The sequence below is a fragment of the Mustela erminea genome, chromosome 13 (genome assembly GCF_009829155.1).
Source record: "Mustela erminea isolate mMusErm1 chromosome 13, mMusErm1.Pri, whole genome shotgun sequence".
Classification (NCBI taxonomy): Eukaryota; Metazoa; Chordata; class Mammalia; order Carnivora; family Mustelidae; genus Mustela; species Mustela erminea.
Window position 1 is genome coordinate 3737900 of NC_045626.1, and position 16309 is coordinate 3754208.

A 16309-nucleotide genomic window follows, 5' to 3' on the forward strand; every position below is an offset into this window, starting at 1 on the left:
CCCTCCCCCAGTGACCCCGACCCCCACACCCACCTCCCCTCCAGCCCTCGGTTTGTTCCCTGGAGTTAAGAGTCTCTTATGGTTTGTCTCCCTCTCTTCTCCTATGATCCTCCGTTTTCTTTCTTAAATTCCACATATGAGTGAAATCATAAAATTGTCTTTCTCTGACCAACTTATTTTGTTTAGCATAATACCCTCCAGTTCCATCCAAATCAATGTAAATGGCAAGATTTCATTTTTGATGGCTGTGTAATATTCCATTGGATATATACCCCCAAAGTATGGAATTAGCTCATTTAAAAAGGATTTATTAAAAGGTATTGAAAATGCAGGACCATGGAGTAACAGGCACGCGATTACTGGAGAGATCTAGAATGGATTCATCAGAATCTGGTAATGGGCCTTGGTGACATGTGCTTACCTAGGTGATTCCACTGAGGCTAGGCCTGTAGGACCTCACACACTTGGTCCCATGGAGAGAAGAGAAAGCTGAATCCTGCCCCGGGCTGAGGGCCCCAGGAGTTTTGGAGAAATGAGGTTCTCTATCTCATGCTTATTTCTCAAGGCGAAGGTTCAAGAGGTCTCTGCTTCATTTCTGGGACAGACGTGGAGACAAAGACAGGCAGCAGGGATGACATCGCTTACCTCCGGCTTCTGGGGGCACTTCAGCTGTCTTCATGATGCTGTGAATCTGCGCTTCTGAAAACAGCACAAGGGTGCAGGTGCCAACACCCGGGTCCCAGCTCTAGAACCCCACCACAGACCCCTCGGCCACGAAGGCCACGGAAGTCCTTCCCATAAGACGTGTTGGCTTCGCACGCTCAGCTCGAGCGCCCAGCGACCGGACACTGCAGTTCTGTGCTGCGTTCAGTGCGGGCTGCGAAGGGACCCCGTGCGAGGAGGGAGCAGTTCGAGAGCGGGGCCGGAGGGAGGTTCGAGAACGGCGAGCCCCCCTGGCTGTCCCACCCTCCCCGACCGAGTTCCCACAACACTTGTTTCATGGGGTTACTTCTTGCAGTGACAAGGCATTATCCCACGATTGAAAGCCTGAGCTCCAATGATGAAAATTGCCAAGGGGACAATCAGGAGGAGAACATCAGCTCTTGCCCTTCTGTGGAGATGTCAGGCACCCGTGTCACCCCCCCACCTCACAGGGGGACACGGGTACACGACGACAGGCTGGGGTGAGAGCAGGGGGCACCGGCCCTGGACACGGCAATGCCCCGGGGTGGGGGGGCACACGCAGCGCCAGCGGCCCCCACTTGTGGCCCCGGGGCCCCTCCCCCGGCCTGCTCCTCCGCTCGCTCTTTATCTCCAATTATGAAGCAGCGCCAGGTTTTGTAGTCAGCCACTGCCACGTCTCCAAATGGCTTTTCAGTGTCAGGCCTATCAGGAAATTAACTCATCACGCAGTGACAGCTGCTAATTTTTTCCCCTTACATGTCAGATGGATCGCCTGCCGAAGCTAATAATGAATCACCAATCCCTGATTAGAAGGTGCTTCCGAAACGTATAACTGCCATCTGAGCTAACTTTTTTCTTCATGTAAAATGATCTCGCCCTGGAGGAGTGGGAAGCGGACTGTGCTCGTTCAACAGGACGGGCCAGGAGGAGCTGCTGAAGTGAGCTGTGCGCTCGTGAAATCACGGGCGGATGCTCGGCAGCGAAAGAAGGGACAACTTGCAGCTCCTTTCTCGCTTGGCTGCGCAGACCACCTTTCCGGTGTCCTAGTTCCCGTCCTAGACCCGGCTCTGGGCTGGGCTCCCGAGCTGGTCCCGAGGGTCTTCCCCAGGAGCCGGGATTCTCCCTCTCTGCCTGGGGAAACAGAAGCTCTGATGGAGCGCAGAGATTCGAATACTGTGCTGGGCGCCGGGCTCCCAGGCCATGGGCCTCAGGCCTCCACAGGGTCTCCGCCGTCATGTATTAGGGACTCGAGCAGAGACCCGTCACCATCTGTCCTCTAGGGCTCCGGGTCCGTGTTTCTGGCCTGAGCAGACGTCTGGAACCGGCCACAGCCCACGGATGCGACCGTAGCTCATTCCCTTGGTTCTTGGCAGAAAGGCCGTCCTCGGCACCTCTCGCGGGAGGCGGGCTGGCTTGCTCACATGCTGCGGGGGAGAGGTCTCAGGGCATCCTCCTGCCTGCCCTCCCATCGTTACAACTGTCCAGGGGCTGCGGAAGCATCCCAGAGGGGTGCCCGCTTAGGTCACCGCATTTCGTGACAATGACAGGCGGTGCTTAAAGTCTAACTCTCCACCCTGCCCGGCAAGCTTCGGGCGCAGAAGGTGGACCTTGAATGATCCCTCCATGTCGACGTGGGCAGGGCAGTGGGTCCCCTGCAGGACTGACGTCCCTGAGGCTCCGTCTGTCGTTGAATCGGGTACAGCTTCGGACAAAGATGGCCTTTCTGGATGACAGTCTCCAGGTAACTACTTTGCTCTGTTTTTTGCTTTCCTAAAGCATGACTGTTTTCTCTAGCTAAAACCCCGAGGGAGGTTAGAAGCTTGCCTCGGTCTTCTTGGCAGACACTCCCCGCTGCAGGAAGTGCGCCCGGGTCACGGCATCGGCCACGCCTCACTATTCTGTGGCACGCGGGTGTGTATGTGCTTCTCTGACTCCCGTACATCCCGGGACTTGGGTAATGAGAGAGCAGAGAGAGGGAGCGCGAACCCCGCGCTACAGGTAATTACAGGATACGCTAGCTTACTGAATCCTCTGCAATCCTTCCGAGCCCCGGAACACCTTCTGTACAGCTTTTTTATGCAAAGGCCTGCTCTTTTCATTGTGCATACAACGTGATTGCTGGTTTGACACTGCAGGCTACACTGGTTTTATGAAGGATTAAATGCCACCTGAGACATATTTATCCTAAATAAATCACGAACGGTAAACTGCAGCATGTCGGTGTCGACAGCCCGGACTCGGGCAGAAAGGTTAGCCGTACAGGACGGAGCACCGCTAGGAATTAGCATCTGAGCCGAGGGCCACGAGCCGCAGCTAACGGGAGGAATGATCGGGAAGATATATTTCCACCGGAAAACATCCTCCCCCATCCCCAGCCCCCGGCTGCTGCTGGTGCTTCTTTTCTTTTTTTTTAAGCATGTATGAGGAGCTGGGAGAGGGGCATCACTTTATAAAGGTCACCTTCATCCCCGTCACACATGGGAGTTGATCCTGTCACTGTTTGCTGAAGACAAGTGTTCAAGAAGAAGCCGATTGCCCTGCCATTTTTAAGAAACACGAGCTGGTCATACTCAGCTAATTATGACTCTCAGTGTCAAACTTGAAAATTTACCTTTCATTTTTTTGGGGGGAAGGGAGAGCCATGTCAAGGGAGGTGGCCCTGGGATGGCCAGATGGCAGAGCGACAAGGACCGGGTGGGGCGACGCGCGTCCCCAGCCAGTGCCCCCAGGGAGGGACTTCACGCTCAGAAGGTACTGTGTTCCCTCCCTTTTGCTCTCATGTCTGCTCAACAGTTTTAGATACTAACTGTGACAGAGTAAGCTATTGTCACCAGAATGTGCCTGGGCCACGTGCCAAACCCTCAGAGGACAGCACGAGGCCGCGGGCAGCGCCCTGGACGGGGCCAGAATGGGAGAAGCTGCCGCGTCGGAGGAAGGCCTCGTGCTCTCTGGTTTCTACAGCTGCCCATCAGCCGGCTGCGGGAAATAAGAGAACCTCATTCTCGTTCAATGCTATAATTTTATTTCAAAGGAAAAAAAAGGAACAAAACAACCTTTGCATTTGGGGATGGCAATTGTTTTTACAGGTTTGGAAAAGGAAGAAGAGCGATCATACGGCTAAGTGAGTTGTGAGCCTTGTATTCCGTGGTTGCAGTGAACCCACAACGGAACACGGACGAGGCTGGTCGGGGCCAGGGCTGCGGGGGGCACAGCGTCCCACTACTAACGGTTAATGTGCCCGCCTTTGCACGGACGTAAATCACAAACCCCGCAAAAATGGCATCAGTATGAAGAAACAGTCATCATAAAAGCAAAATATCAGTATGAACACTATTTTCCAAAGTGCACATTTCATATATAGACTTTATTGTATGAAATGAAGTCAAAATTAGAAGCACTGGGTTGTCTTAACCAAGGTATATTTTCATCCAATAGAAACAATCAAGGCTTTCCTCAACCATAGGCTTGAGGTTTCTTTCAAGCAGATGCACCCAGAGCTAGGAACAGCCCCGCCGCGTCTGGGGAGAGGAAACTGATGCGCGAGATGGGTCGCGAGGCCTCCGTCTGGTCTGGGGTCACTGCGGTCCTACGATTTCAGAAAAACAGACAGGGGCGGGAGGACCTGTAGCGGCAGTTTTAAACCAAATCTATAATAAACTGTTAAAAGGGCTCCATGCTGGACGGCACGAATAGGCATGTCTCAGGCCGTAAGATACACCGTTCGGACTTCTCCACCACGAGGCACGGTCCTTGATAACAGAAAAGGGAAAACATCTGCGGGCCGGGCAGGGGGTGGAAACAGAAAACAACGTGACTTCTCAGCACAGTGGCCAGAGCAGAGGGAAAAGACCAGTCACAGGAGAACCGAACAGGAATCAGGCTCCGCTCCAGCACCCCCTCCCCATAGCCCCCACCCAGCCATTCCCGAGGCACGCTCTGTGCCCCCCTGGTCCTGTGGGGGCGCCACCCCTAGGGAGGGCCATGCCACTGTCTGGGAGCTGTCACACACACGGTCCTGGGGTGGCCAGAGCCACCGGCGCCTACCCGGGCCGAGCGTGAGGACCGGCAGCCTCAGGCTTCCTGCAGTTCGTTCCTCTCTCTTTGGCTCTGAATGACGGTCGCGGCGGGGGAGCCGTCCTGGGTGTAGATGACCATACTCGTCAGCTGTTCGGCTCCGTTCGGGACCATGGCCTCGGCGCCAAGCGCGGCCCCGGCCTGCAGGATCTCCCGGGAGCCGGTGGCTTCGATGACAGCGTGTGAGTACACGGCCGCGTCGTCCTGCATGCCCGGTGGCAGCTCGGTCACGATGTAGTGCGTGGCGCCATCGGGGAAGCTGCCAGCGGACTCCTGCACCATGGCCTGGACCAGCTCCTCTGTCACAATGATCTGAGAGATCTCACCGTCGGACTCGGCCAGGTCCACGTGCTGGCTGTGCGCCTCGGCCTCCTGCATGACAATGTGCGAGCCCTCGCGGGCCAGCATGTGCACGGTGCCTTCCTCGTTCACGATGACCTGCGTGACACCCTCCTTCATGAGCCGGCCGGCCGCCGCCGACTCGCACACGGCGAACTGCAGCACGCCCTGTGCCACCTTCTTGAAGGCCACCTGGGCACGCTCCTGTGGGACGGCCACGGCCGAGGGCCGCGCCACCTGGGTTAGCACCTCCATGGGCTCCCCGGCAGCCGCGCCCCCCCGAATGTCCTGGAACACGTGGATCTCGGGGCCCTCGGGCTGGGTGGCGGCAGAGGGCGCCTCCTGCCCAGGCAGCTGGACCAGCATGTCTCTGGGGCCGGACCTGCTCTTCTCGTGGGGCACGGCCCTGCCTTCTGCACCCCCCAGCTCGGTGACCGCACACAGCAGGGCATCCAAGGCCGAAGCCGTGTCGGGCGGGGGGACACTGGCCTCAGTCAGGTCTAGAATCTCCTGCTTGGTCACCTGCTGAATCATGGCCCCACCTGGACTCAGGGGCTCATCCACGCCGTGGCCGTCCACTGAGCCCCCCACGACCACCACCTGCGTGGCCCCGTCGGCCAGCGGCTCGGGCAGGACCGGCCCAGGCGCCACGCCGCCCACGTGGGCCCCACTGGGACTCGCGGCAATGACCTGCCCGTCTTCCGTGATGTGCACCACCCGGGCCACCTGGCCGGCCAGCGCCAGCGTCTGCAGCGTGGCCGCGGCCGTCTCCTCCAGTGAGGCGTCGAGGGCGAACTCGCCGTCGTAGCCCTGGATGATGATGAGCTGCTGCACCTGCTCAGGCGCCGCTGCTGGCCGCCGGCTGCTCCTCAGGGGCCTCTCCTTGATGGGAGACGCCTCCGCCAGGGCGGCCGCCGTGAAGGGGCTGTCCGTCTCCACGAAGGTGGCTCCTTGGCCCTTCAAACGGCACTCGTAGGACTTGGACACGATGCCTATGGGAGACAGGGACCAGTTAGAGCCTAGACAAAGTAAGACAATGCCTCAGCAGTAACAGCACAGCCGGCCGCACTCCGCCGCCGCCCCGGGCCCGTCCGAGGCCCGCCGTGTACGCGGACGCCGGTGGCTGGGCTCCCGCTGTGGGAGCAGAAGGGGGCGACGGGAACAGGCGTCCTTCCGTCCTCCTGGCTGGACTGTCCAAACACCACGGCCACCAGCCGGCTCGTGCTCTTCCAGCTCCGAGGGAAGGAGTGTGGCTACTCCCCTCGTGACCGTCATTCCCAACAAGGCACGAGTCACTGGCGGGAAGTGAGGATCGGTAAGCAGGGCCATGTCTTCCGACCCAAAGGCACATCTTTTTGTGAGTTCACGAGCAGGTGGAGGGCATGGGATGCGCACACACACACACCCTCCCCAGCGTCACCTGTGATACAGGCCGATGTTCTTTTAATAACTTGACAGGGTAAAATAGGACTGAAAACGGTAATTGTTATTCCCATCAAGACAGACTGACTCTTTAAGCAGACTCCCTATTTTCATCTTTAAATCTCAAATTCTCTGCCAGTGTCCTTACTGCAGCCTCCTCCACACGAAATGAGAGAACAGCCCGTCAGTGGTCTACACGGGAGGGTCTCCTATCCCAGTGGCCACCGCAGCTCTGAAACAGTCCACTCACTCTCTAAACTGTAGGTCAGTTTAAAAAAGCACTCCTGACCCTTACAAAGGAAAGTAAATGGTGAGAGTGCGTGCTGGTCGCATCCCTGAGAGACAAGAGCACTTTGTTCTCCACGTCAGGGCCCCGCCGCGAGAGCGCACCTTTGTCACTGGGGTCCACACTGAGTACAGAGCCCAGATGAGGCCCGTCTCCAGTGGGTGTGGGCTCTCGGGCAGCAGCCGCCGAAGCCTTACATCCCACTTGCCAAGAGGACACACCCAGACTGTGGGCGACGGTCCTGAAGCAGGATGCCTGCGCTACGTCTGACCAAAGCGAACCCCTGTGAGTCCCTCGTCCGCTTTAGCCACGACGCTCTGCTGTTCGGCGAGTGTCCGGGTGGCAGCCCTGTGCACTGGCACTGCCCTGCCCAGGGACGGGCCTGCTGGGCTATGCCTCCCTCCCGCCTTCCGCTTCCCCTTCTACCGCTCTACGAAGGACAGACTCACCTCGGGAAGACTAAAGTTCAGAAGGCAAGAACGAGCGTAGGTTACCTGTGCGGGTCCTTGAGAGAAAGGGCTGAATCACGGTCTGTACTTTGACCTCGTCTCCCAGTTTATCTCCTGAACTTCAGATCTCCCTAAAATCTCTGTCTTAAAAGATGCCAGGAGGCCCGGTAGGCAGCAGCAGGCCAGGTGAGGACAGGGCATTCCAGGCCCCTGTGTACACACGTCCGCGTGTGCCTGAGTGGACACGAGAGGTGCTGCTGGGGTGCTCAGCGCACTGTCCGTGGGGACCCCTGGGTCTCCGGTCTACCGTATTGGCCAGTCCTCCTCCGCTAGGCCTGCCCAACCCCCCACCCCCCCCACCTGGGACGTAGCCGTCCCACTTGCCTTTAACGCCCTAAACTCCATCCGGTTTGTTTCTGCCCGTTCTGTCATCATTATCTCCTGAACTTGATTTGCTTGCTTCTGTCCACTCCCTAACTTCAAGGTCATTTTCAGTAGAATTCAGAGTCAGGCGGGGGAAGACATGAAGAGATATGGACACAAAAATAAGGAAGGCAGCCTGAAGTCAACCCTTAATTACAGAAGAGGACATAGGGCCTCGGTGTTAAAGCAGGGGAAGCATGCATGGGGAGGGCTGGGGCGGGGGACACCAAGCGACCTGCGCGCTGGTGGTCTCCCAAGGAAAGCCTGCAGGCCGGAGCCCCCACACTCCCTTCCTCAGTCTGCAGCTGGACAGAAAATCTCCTGGGTGTCCAATTACCCTCCGCATCCCCTGCAGTACTGATAATGATGCTATTCCGAACTGCTTACTGAGTTTATTTGAATCCAGAGGTGGGTTAAACCACTTGCAGACCGTTAAAGTGAACTACATGGGTAAACACTACTGTCACAACGGCGCGTGATGAAGCCTGACACCACCAGCGTCTTAACCTCGGTGCGGCGCGAGCCCCGCTCCCCCATCACAGTTCATAAATGCGAGTGCAGGTCCATCTTTTGATTCAGCAATTTAATAACTTCGAGTGCTGTCAGTACTGCTTTGAAAAATAGCACCTATAAAATGTAACAGCCTCAATCAGATTGAAAAAGATTCACCCACTGAAGATTCTTCCATTTCGCCCATAATGAATTAATGTGGAGCTATGCAGAAGTTCAAGTGTCATTTAAACTAATGTGAATCTCTACTGTAACTTTAAATTCTAACTGGGCTATGACCAAGAATTTACTGGGCACATCAACTTCAATTTCTGAGCTCTTTCCTGTAAATATGAACCGTAAAGCTCACCAATGCAAATGGCCAAATGGATACAGTATTTGGAAAACAGGAACTTTGTACAGGCTTACCCTCAATGACTTAGTCACCGCGATCAGATACCAAAAGTACACCAATCTTTAACGGAGCATGGATGCCCAACACACCAGATGCACTATGGTTTGTATCTTTCAAAGACAACGTCGGGTTTCAGCGTGATCACAGCAGGCAATCAAATTGTGCATCTGATTCAGCCTTTTTGGACCTGTTTGTAAGAGGACCATAAATTGCCCTGTGCAGAAGGGGCAGATAGGTTAAAATGCAGCCTCCTGCCTGTTCATGAAAAATTCTAACTTACCGCCCATTTGATTTCGGGAGTACAGAGATGGACACCCTTCTCGTTGCTAAATGCACTCAAATCTACAACGTGGTTGAAATGGGAAGGGCTTTTGGGGAGTGGAGGGTTTGTTTTCTGTAAAATGATTCCGAATTACGTTCCCTTCTCCAGGATATTGCTCGGAGCCCCAGTTCCTTCTTGGAGAGAGTGTCCTTGGAGGGGAAACTGCAGTGTCACACCAGCAGAGGTGGGGTTAAGATGCAGAGGCCTGTACCCCCAAAGCTGCGGGGTTGGCCCCGTTTCGCTGTCGGGGGGCTTCTGGGACGCTGCACATGGGCTCGAGCACCTGACTGCTTCCTGTGTGTGTGTGTGTGCTCTTCTTTTGTTACTGTCACTGCTCTCTTTCACAGAATAAATACCTTATGCTTTGGTTAAGCTTACATTTAATTAAAATGTACAGAATTTGTGCAGTAAACTCGAATGAAACAAATAAAACAAGGGCCCCCTCTCTTGAAGGCATACGTTGTGAATGAAAAATGTCATTACAGACTAAAAAATTTTGCAGTAAACAGGGCCTACAGAGAGAAGTTTCCCCTGTAATGACATCCATAAAATACACAAATGGCACTTTTAGTACCATCCTGAATATGGCATTTTCTGTGCTCTACACACAATCTAAATGGTTTGATCATAGAGCATAATACTCCATTGGGTTTATAGAACAATCAATGTTCCATAAAATGATGTATTTATCCAATAGTAGGCTCAGCAGTTACTGGCGTATGACATTGCAGGACACAGGCCCGGACGCCTCGGCGGCACCCAGGCCGACTGTAAAACTTATCTCACGCCACTTCAACAACTTCATCTCATCTGCGTCAAGTAATTTGTGGAAGCCTCAGCTTGGCTTAAAAAAAACTTGTAATAAAAATTCATAGAATTTTCAGGAGAATGAAAGCTGATGACAATAGAAAGGTCACATTGTATCTCCACGAGAGGGGTCAAAGGTGGCCTGCGGTTCTGAAGCCGAAAGTAGATTTCATGCATCGCGTAGCAGATAAAGATGGCATTAAAGAGCCCCGTGCGGGGCAGGACGCGGCGCGCTGGGGAAGCTCGTGCTGACACCCCGGGAGAGCCGCGTGGTGGCGGCCGGCGGCGCTCACGTGCCATCTCGAGGCTTCTCCCAAACCGGCGCTCCACGCTCACACGGGGCTGGGCCGTGCTGGGTGCTCTGTGTCTCGTTTCTGTTGTTGTATAAAGACCTCGTAGGCTCTGGCGGAGGAGCCGTGACTCGGGGAGCGCTCCGCTCCGCTCCACGTGGGAACGATTTTGTGCTCTGGAGGCTACTGAGCCTGAGAAGGCGAGGCTGGCCCACGGTCACGGCGAAAGCACCTCAAACAGGATGCGATTAAAAAGTACACTTTTCGTATAAAAATTTGGGGCACACATGACGCTGTGATTCTTAAACCACATATAATTTTTCTTGACTTCAATTTTAAGATGTAATTTTAACAAGAACGTTAAGAAATCATACTTAATGTCTATTAAAATGAAACAATATTAACAGATTATGCTAATAAATTAGAACCATATTTTAATGTCACAAAAGCTTATAAGTTTTTCAAGTGAGAGCAGAAAAAATGACAAATTAAAATTCAATGCAATATAACCTTGTAGAAATTTCGAAGCAGGGGATAAATTATTCCTACAACAGCACAGCCGGTCGAAGCAGTATCAATAATCGCTCCATCGCGCAGTCATTCTTTGGACAATAAGAATGACCGGCCTTGCTGCACGATGTCCCTGAGAGCACTCCTCCTGCCGCAGCCTGGTCTGGAAGGAGTCAGGGCTTCCACGTGGACACAACACAAACGAGGGGTGCCCCCTGGGCCAAACGCTTTGCACTGCCTCACGTTCCTGAGGGAACTTGCCACTCGAGGGCTGAAGAAGGAATTCCACCACAACTGATAGCCTCAAGGGGCGAGAGCAGCCTCTCAGTCCTGCAACTCCACTCCAAAAAGACAATTTTGTAAAAAAAAATAATAATAATAATAATTTTTTTTTTTAATTTTTTTGAGAGAACAATGGATGTGTCAGTACCTTGTGACTAGTATTTTCAAGGGTTATGTGTTCTGGACAGTGTTAATAAAATTCACACATAAATCAAAAATATTTAGGTGACTGGAGATACAAAATTAAAATTATTTTTAGTCTCCGGCATGCCTGTGAAGAATGATAGCTGTACTAGTGAGATTTATTTCAGAGCACAGACCTGTTCTGGTCATTCTGCAATGAGTGGCCTAAGGCTGGTAAATACACCACAACATAATAATCTGAAGCATTTTGGTAAACTATCAGCTTTGTGCCACAATAAATGTATAAAGGCAGATGCTAGAGTCACAGGAACAGCCATCGCTCTGTCCTCCATTTTGTGAAGGTTGCTTTTTTTTTTTTTTTAAGGACTTTATTTATTTGTCAGAGAGAGAGAGAGCAGGAGCAGGGGAGCAGCAGGGGTCGGGGGGAGCAGGCTCCCCAATGAGCATAGAAGCCAAATGTGGGGCTTGATCCCAGGACCCTGAGATCACCACCTGATCTGAAGGCAGACGCTTAACTCACTGAGCCACCCAGGTGCCCCAAGGCCACCATTTTATAAGAATAGATGAGGAAAATTATTTTTCTGTGAAAAATTAACTCAAGTCCACATCCTTTCGGACAGACCCTTCCACCTAAGTTCAAATATACAATTTTGTAAGAAACACCATGCAATTTTTAGTGAAGGAATACTTACAGTAAGCTAGGACACAGATTAAGGTGACCAAAGTTGTAAGTCCCTTTTTCTCAATTATCATCAGTACCACCTTTATGATTGGTAGTGATCACAGATAATCAGATATGACCCATGAAAGAAATTCTACAATGTTCAGACAAAACTAAGAATAAATTTTATCTCAAGTTAGAAATACATGACTGGCCAGATTTCTAACTTTACCATGAACAGTCTCTGCGGGCCCAGATATTTCCATGGGCACTGAAGAGTGACAAAGAATAAAAGACAATATTTTACCTTTAAAGTCACAAACCCTAAGAAATTTTGTATTATATCAGACTCTTAGGTATATATCATCATTTCCATGCGTGAGGATCTAATGGGAGCCGTGCACACAAATCTCCCGCAGGAAGATCCGAGCGGTGCTCTGAGGTTATCCTGACAGGCCTTTCTGGGAGAGATGTCAAGGGGCGGGTGTGGTTAACCGTTACTTGGCTGTGGAAGAGGCCTGCAGACCGTGTGGGCAGGTGAGCTGTGACAGCCACAGAGCTCGGGAAATCTGACTCATGAGACAGAAAGGACGAGATGGGATTTTAAAGTTAAACTGCAAAGTGCTCTGATCTTGTCATTTACCCATGAAGAGCACCTTCTTAAAACCTGCCAGCCGAGTTCCTGGCAGAAAGGGCTCAAAGGTCTTAAGGACTGTCTGGAGCAAAGGGAAAAGGCAGCACCGCCGTCTCGGGGTCAGCACAGGGGGCCTTTGGCATTCTGGGCACATCTGGGGGTATGAAGAGCAGCCCCTGGCCACTGGGAGGGCTCAGTGTTGGACGCTTTTTCTTCCAGCTTCTGGGCGTGCCGTCCCCTGGGGCCCTGGCCCTCTGCCTGCTCTGCACCCGTCTCGGTGGTACCGGCTGATGCATCCGAGGGGAGCCCAGGAGCTCGACCCGTGGGATGCGGGACTCGTCTCCTAAGGTCCCACGTGAGCAGCGGCCCAGGGGCCTCTGCTGGAAGGCCGCCTCCCCTGTTCACCTCAGATGGGCCCGGACTTCTTTCCTGCATGACAGTATCAAGAAATTTGGGGCACCAAAGACCTTCTCCTATTGTCCTCTGACAGGCCTCTCAAACTCCCGGTACAGATAACACAATATTCGGGGACGAGGCCTGTTTTTCAAAAGCTGTGGAAATCATGCACATTTTCGAAGGTAAAATTAGGCAGCTAAGAAGTCAGCCAGTGCTGTTCCTGGGGCGTTCCTCTTCCAAGGCAGGCTTAGGGGGCTAACCAGACACACGAAACTTGTCTCCCTTTGTTTTTTGGGCAAGCCCTATAGAAAGATCACACTCATTTTTGCGGGCACGCTCAGATTTCCCTTGTATTACAGCATCTTCGTATCTTTCCCGAGGAAACGAGAAGCAGACGTCTGTCTTCATTGCAGACACTTCTGTACGCAGGTAAAAAGCAAACCACTCCGCAGTAACGGCGCAGAGGCACCATTAAAATCAAATTTACAGTAAGCAGAACCTGCAGCTGGGGTAAAACGCTCACTGTTAGTATTTTAATTATCGGCAAAGCTTTTGGAGGTCCAACATCTGCTCGTAGCCGAGTGACAGCAGCTGCTTGGGTACGCTTAAAACAATGCGAATCTCTCCCGCACATATTAAAATGAATCATGTGTTCTGGGCACATCACTGCTAGTTCCCTATAAGCCGGCTCGTGTGGGTGAGGGGCCGCATGGCGAGGCCCGACCTCTTCACACGGATGACTGCCAAGGACAGCGAACACGTAACTCCAGGGTGTGGAGACACTCGGCCGGCGCTGGAGGACCGGTCACCTGCGGGTCGCCTGCAGGTGCCGAGGATGCTCCAGGACTCTGCTCACAGCAACTTCCAGGACAAGACGAGGAAATGGGCATCTCACAGTGGCCTGATTCGTTCTGGGAAAGCCAGAGTGAGCAGGGGCTGTGCGTGGGGCCGCCCAGGCTGACTCAGGCAGGCCACCTGGGGGCTGGGCCTGCAGCTGCCATCTCCGAGCACGAGCATGGAACGGCGATGGGGACGGGGCTGGGACGGAGGTGCAAGCGCTGCCACGGTCAAGGTGGAAATAAAGACACGTTTCGTTTTTAGCCGGCGCCTACTGCAGTCCTTACTGTGGACATCTTCCTCAATGCCTACGTTAAACACCTATGTTGAACACTTGCAGAGTATCATACGCTTGGGTAATAAAGTCTAAAACTGACTGAACAGATATCAAACAGAAGATACACGATAAGGTCTGACCCTTGCTTTGAAACAGACACAATAAAAACAAACTTGCAAATTAAAATGCTGAGTAAAATGCAGTGCCGGAAACCTAAGGTTTAAGAGACGGAGGCACACCCCTCCCACGCACCCGCTGGTTCTCTGAGGGGCAGGGGAAGCTCGGAGGACAATCCCTTCCAGACCGGACCACCTGAGGGGCTGCAGGCCTGCTGCAGCAGGTGTGGGCGGGAACCGGGGAAGCCGCGTAGGTGTGTCTAGAGGCAACTCCACGCCCCTACGTCTAAGCGCGCACTGAGCCATGGGCACCACGCCTGGTGAGGGGGCGCAGGCAGGGGGCAAAGCCACGCACGGCGCCACACACAGCCACACGGGTCGCATCGGGCTGGAAACTTGAAAACAGTCCCTCTAAGATGATCGTGAGTTCGCTAAGGAGTTGAAGGGCCTTGTGGCTCTGGGAAGGCTCTATCTGGCCACGGAACAGCCACGCATGCCAGGAGCCACCTGCAGCCGACACGATGCTCAGGTGCGGACACCAGGGCAGAGACCTCACACGGTGTCAGGCAGCAGAACGCACCACACAGGGGCTCCCCAAAATGCTCCGGTTGGGGAACGGTGACCTGAACAGGCTGGAAATTCAACGGCGCGGAATGACAACTCAGGAGCTCCCACCAGAAATACTGATGCGACAGGTAATGCCCAGTTCCTACGGACACGCGGCTGTCAGCCCGCTCGAAATGCCCTTCGACAAAGCTTAGGAGGGAACTTAGAATGTGTTTCAGTGGGCCACGTTCTGCCCTGCAACGGCCAGAGTCACAGAGTACAGAGCAACGTGCCTGGCCCCGGTGGGGCGTCAGGGGACAGGAAGGCAGCAGCAGCGGGTTCCCTGCGCTCTGTGTCTGGCATCGGGGGTCCCCTGCGCTCTGTGTCTGGCATCGGGGGTCCCCTGCGCTCTGTGTCTGGCATCGGGGGTCCCCTGCGCTCTGTGTCTGGCATCGGGGGTCCCCTGCGCTCTGTGTCTGGCATCGGGGGTCCCCTGCGCTCTGTGTCTGGCATCGGGGGTCCCCTGCGCTCTGTGTCTGGCATCGGGGGTCCCCTGCGCTCTGTGTCTGGCATCGGGGGTCCCCTGCGCTCTGTGTCTGGCATCGGGGGTTCCCTGCGCTCTGTGTCTGGCATCGGGGTCGTCCTCCTTGCTTCCTTGAGCGGCTTTTCTCTGGAACAACAAATGCCTCATCCTGATACTCAAGGACGCTGCTGACCACCAATGAATGCACAACTCTGATACCACTGACAGCACCAGGTAATTTAATTATATCACAAAACACGCAGACCACAACTTCTGAAATTAAATATACACTTAATGATCCATGTCAAATTTTCATCTTTTCTTGAAATTACACGTACACACGTACATGTCCATCTGTGTGCAGACACCGGCACGAACATACACACACGCGGGCCAAGCTCACACCGCTCCAACCAGCTCACTTTTCTGCTTGCGTTCTCATCGTCACACGCCTCGTGCGGAGGTCTTCACTGAGCGTCAATCCTGAACCACAGTCCTTGACACACGGGGCCGGCAGCTGTGTAGCCGGCGGGACGGGACGGCCTCTGCTCTCCAGGGCGCACACCAGGTGCCCCCTGAGCAGAAGCACTCTGGGGCGATCATCTGATGACGCACCGTCTCGGACTAGTGTCGTCTAGCGGGAGCACAAGTCTGCAGGCCTGGTGCTCAAGTGACACTTGCTAGGTCTTCAGCAGCTCCTCACATTCTGAATGGGCAGGATATGTGAGAAACTGTCACAGCTTTAAAGGCACCAAGGTTCAGAGTTTATGTTCTGGGTCTGTTCTTCTCTCTCCCCTGGAACCTGGAGCAAGCTCTCTTTCACTATTTATATGGCTCCGATGTGATTCTTGTCCCTCATTAAGAGGTAACATGACGGAAAATCAAATCACAGACAGTCCTGAGGACCCACTGGTAAGTGGTAGAGCAAGGCCGGGATCCCTGTCTCGGAACAAGACTCAGAAGAGGAACTGCCCGCGCGGAAGGTCAGCAGCATGGCCACTGTGAGAACTCGCAGGTCCCCTGAACGTGCCCAGGAGGAACACGCCTGAACACGCTTGGGGTCTGTCATGTTTATAACCCACCAGTTCCTCAGTCAATATGACAGGAACAGGTAGGCTCGAAGGCCACTGATTAAAACTTACACATAGGAATCAGGTACTTAACATATTTTTAATGGTGCATGTCCTTAATTTGAATGTCACTTCAGATGTTATGTATGTACACACCTGTGACCCATGGAATCCTAACAAATCTTCTCCGCCAGACAGAGCGCTCCCCAGAGCGCAGGGGCTCTGTTACTCACTGGGGCATCGTCATTGCATGGCACAGAGCAGGGCCTAACACTGCTTTAAGGAAGAGGGTGAGAATCTCCCTTTGCCCTAA

The 16309-nt window shown here is 53.7% G+C and overlaps 1 protein-coding gene across 3 annotated transcripts in view; it reads right to left on the reverse strand.

The window, feature by feature from the left end:
* Positions 1–346: 346 nt before the first annotated feature.
* ZNF407 (zinc finger protein 407) overlaps positions 347–16309 on the reverse strand; it is a 433426-nt gene continuing 417463 nt past the window's right edge. For 2 of the 3 annotated variants that reach the window (XM_032309881.1, XM_032309880.1), the window contains one exon: positions 3684–6089. In XM_032309881.1, coding sequence (XP_032165772.1) covers positions 4756–6089 — 1334 coding nt within the window. In that variant the 3' untranslated portion in view covers positions 3684–4755. Of the gene's footprint in view, positions 607–3683; positions 6090–16309 lie in introns of those variants that run through there. The other variant, XM_032309887.1, reaches the window with a different exon arrangement.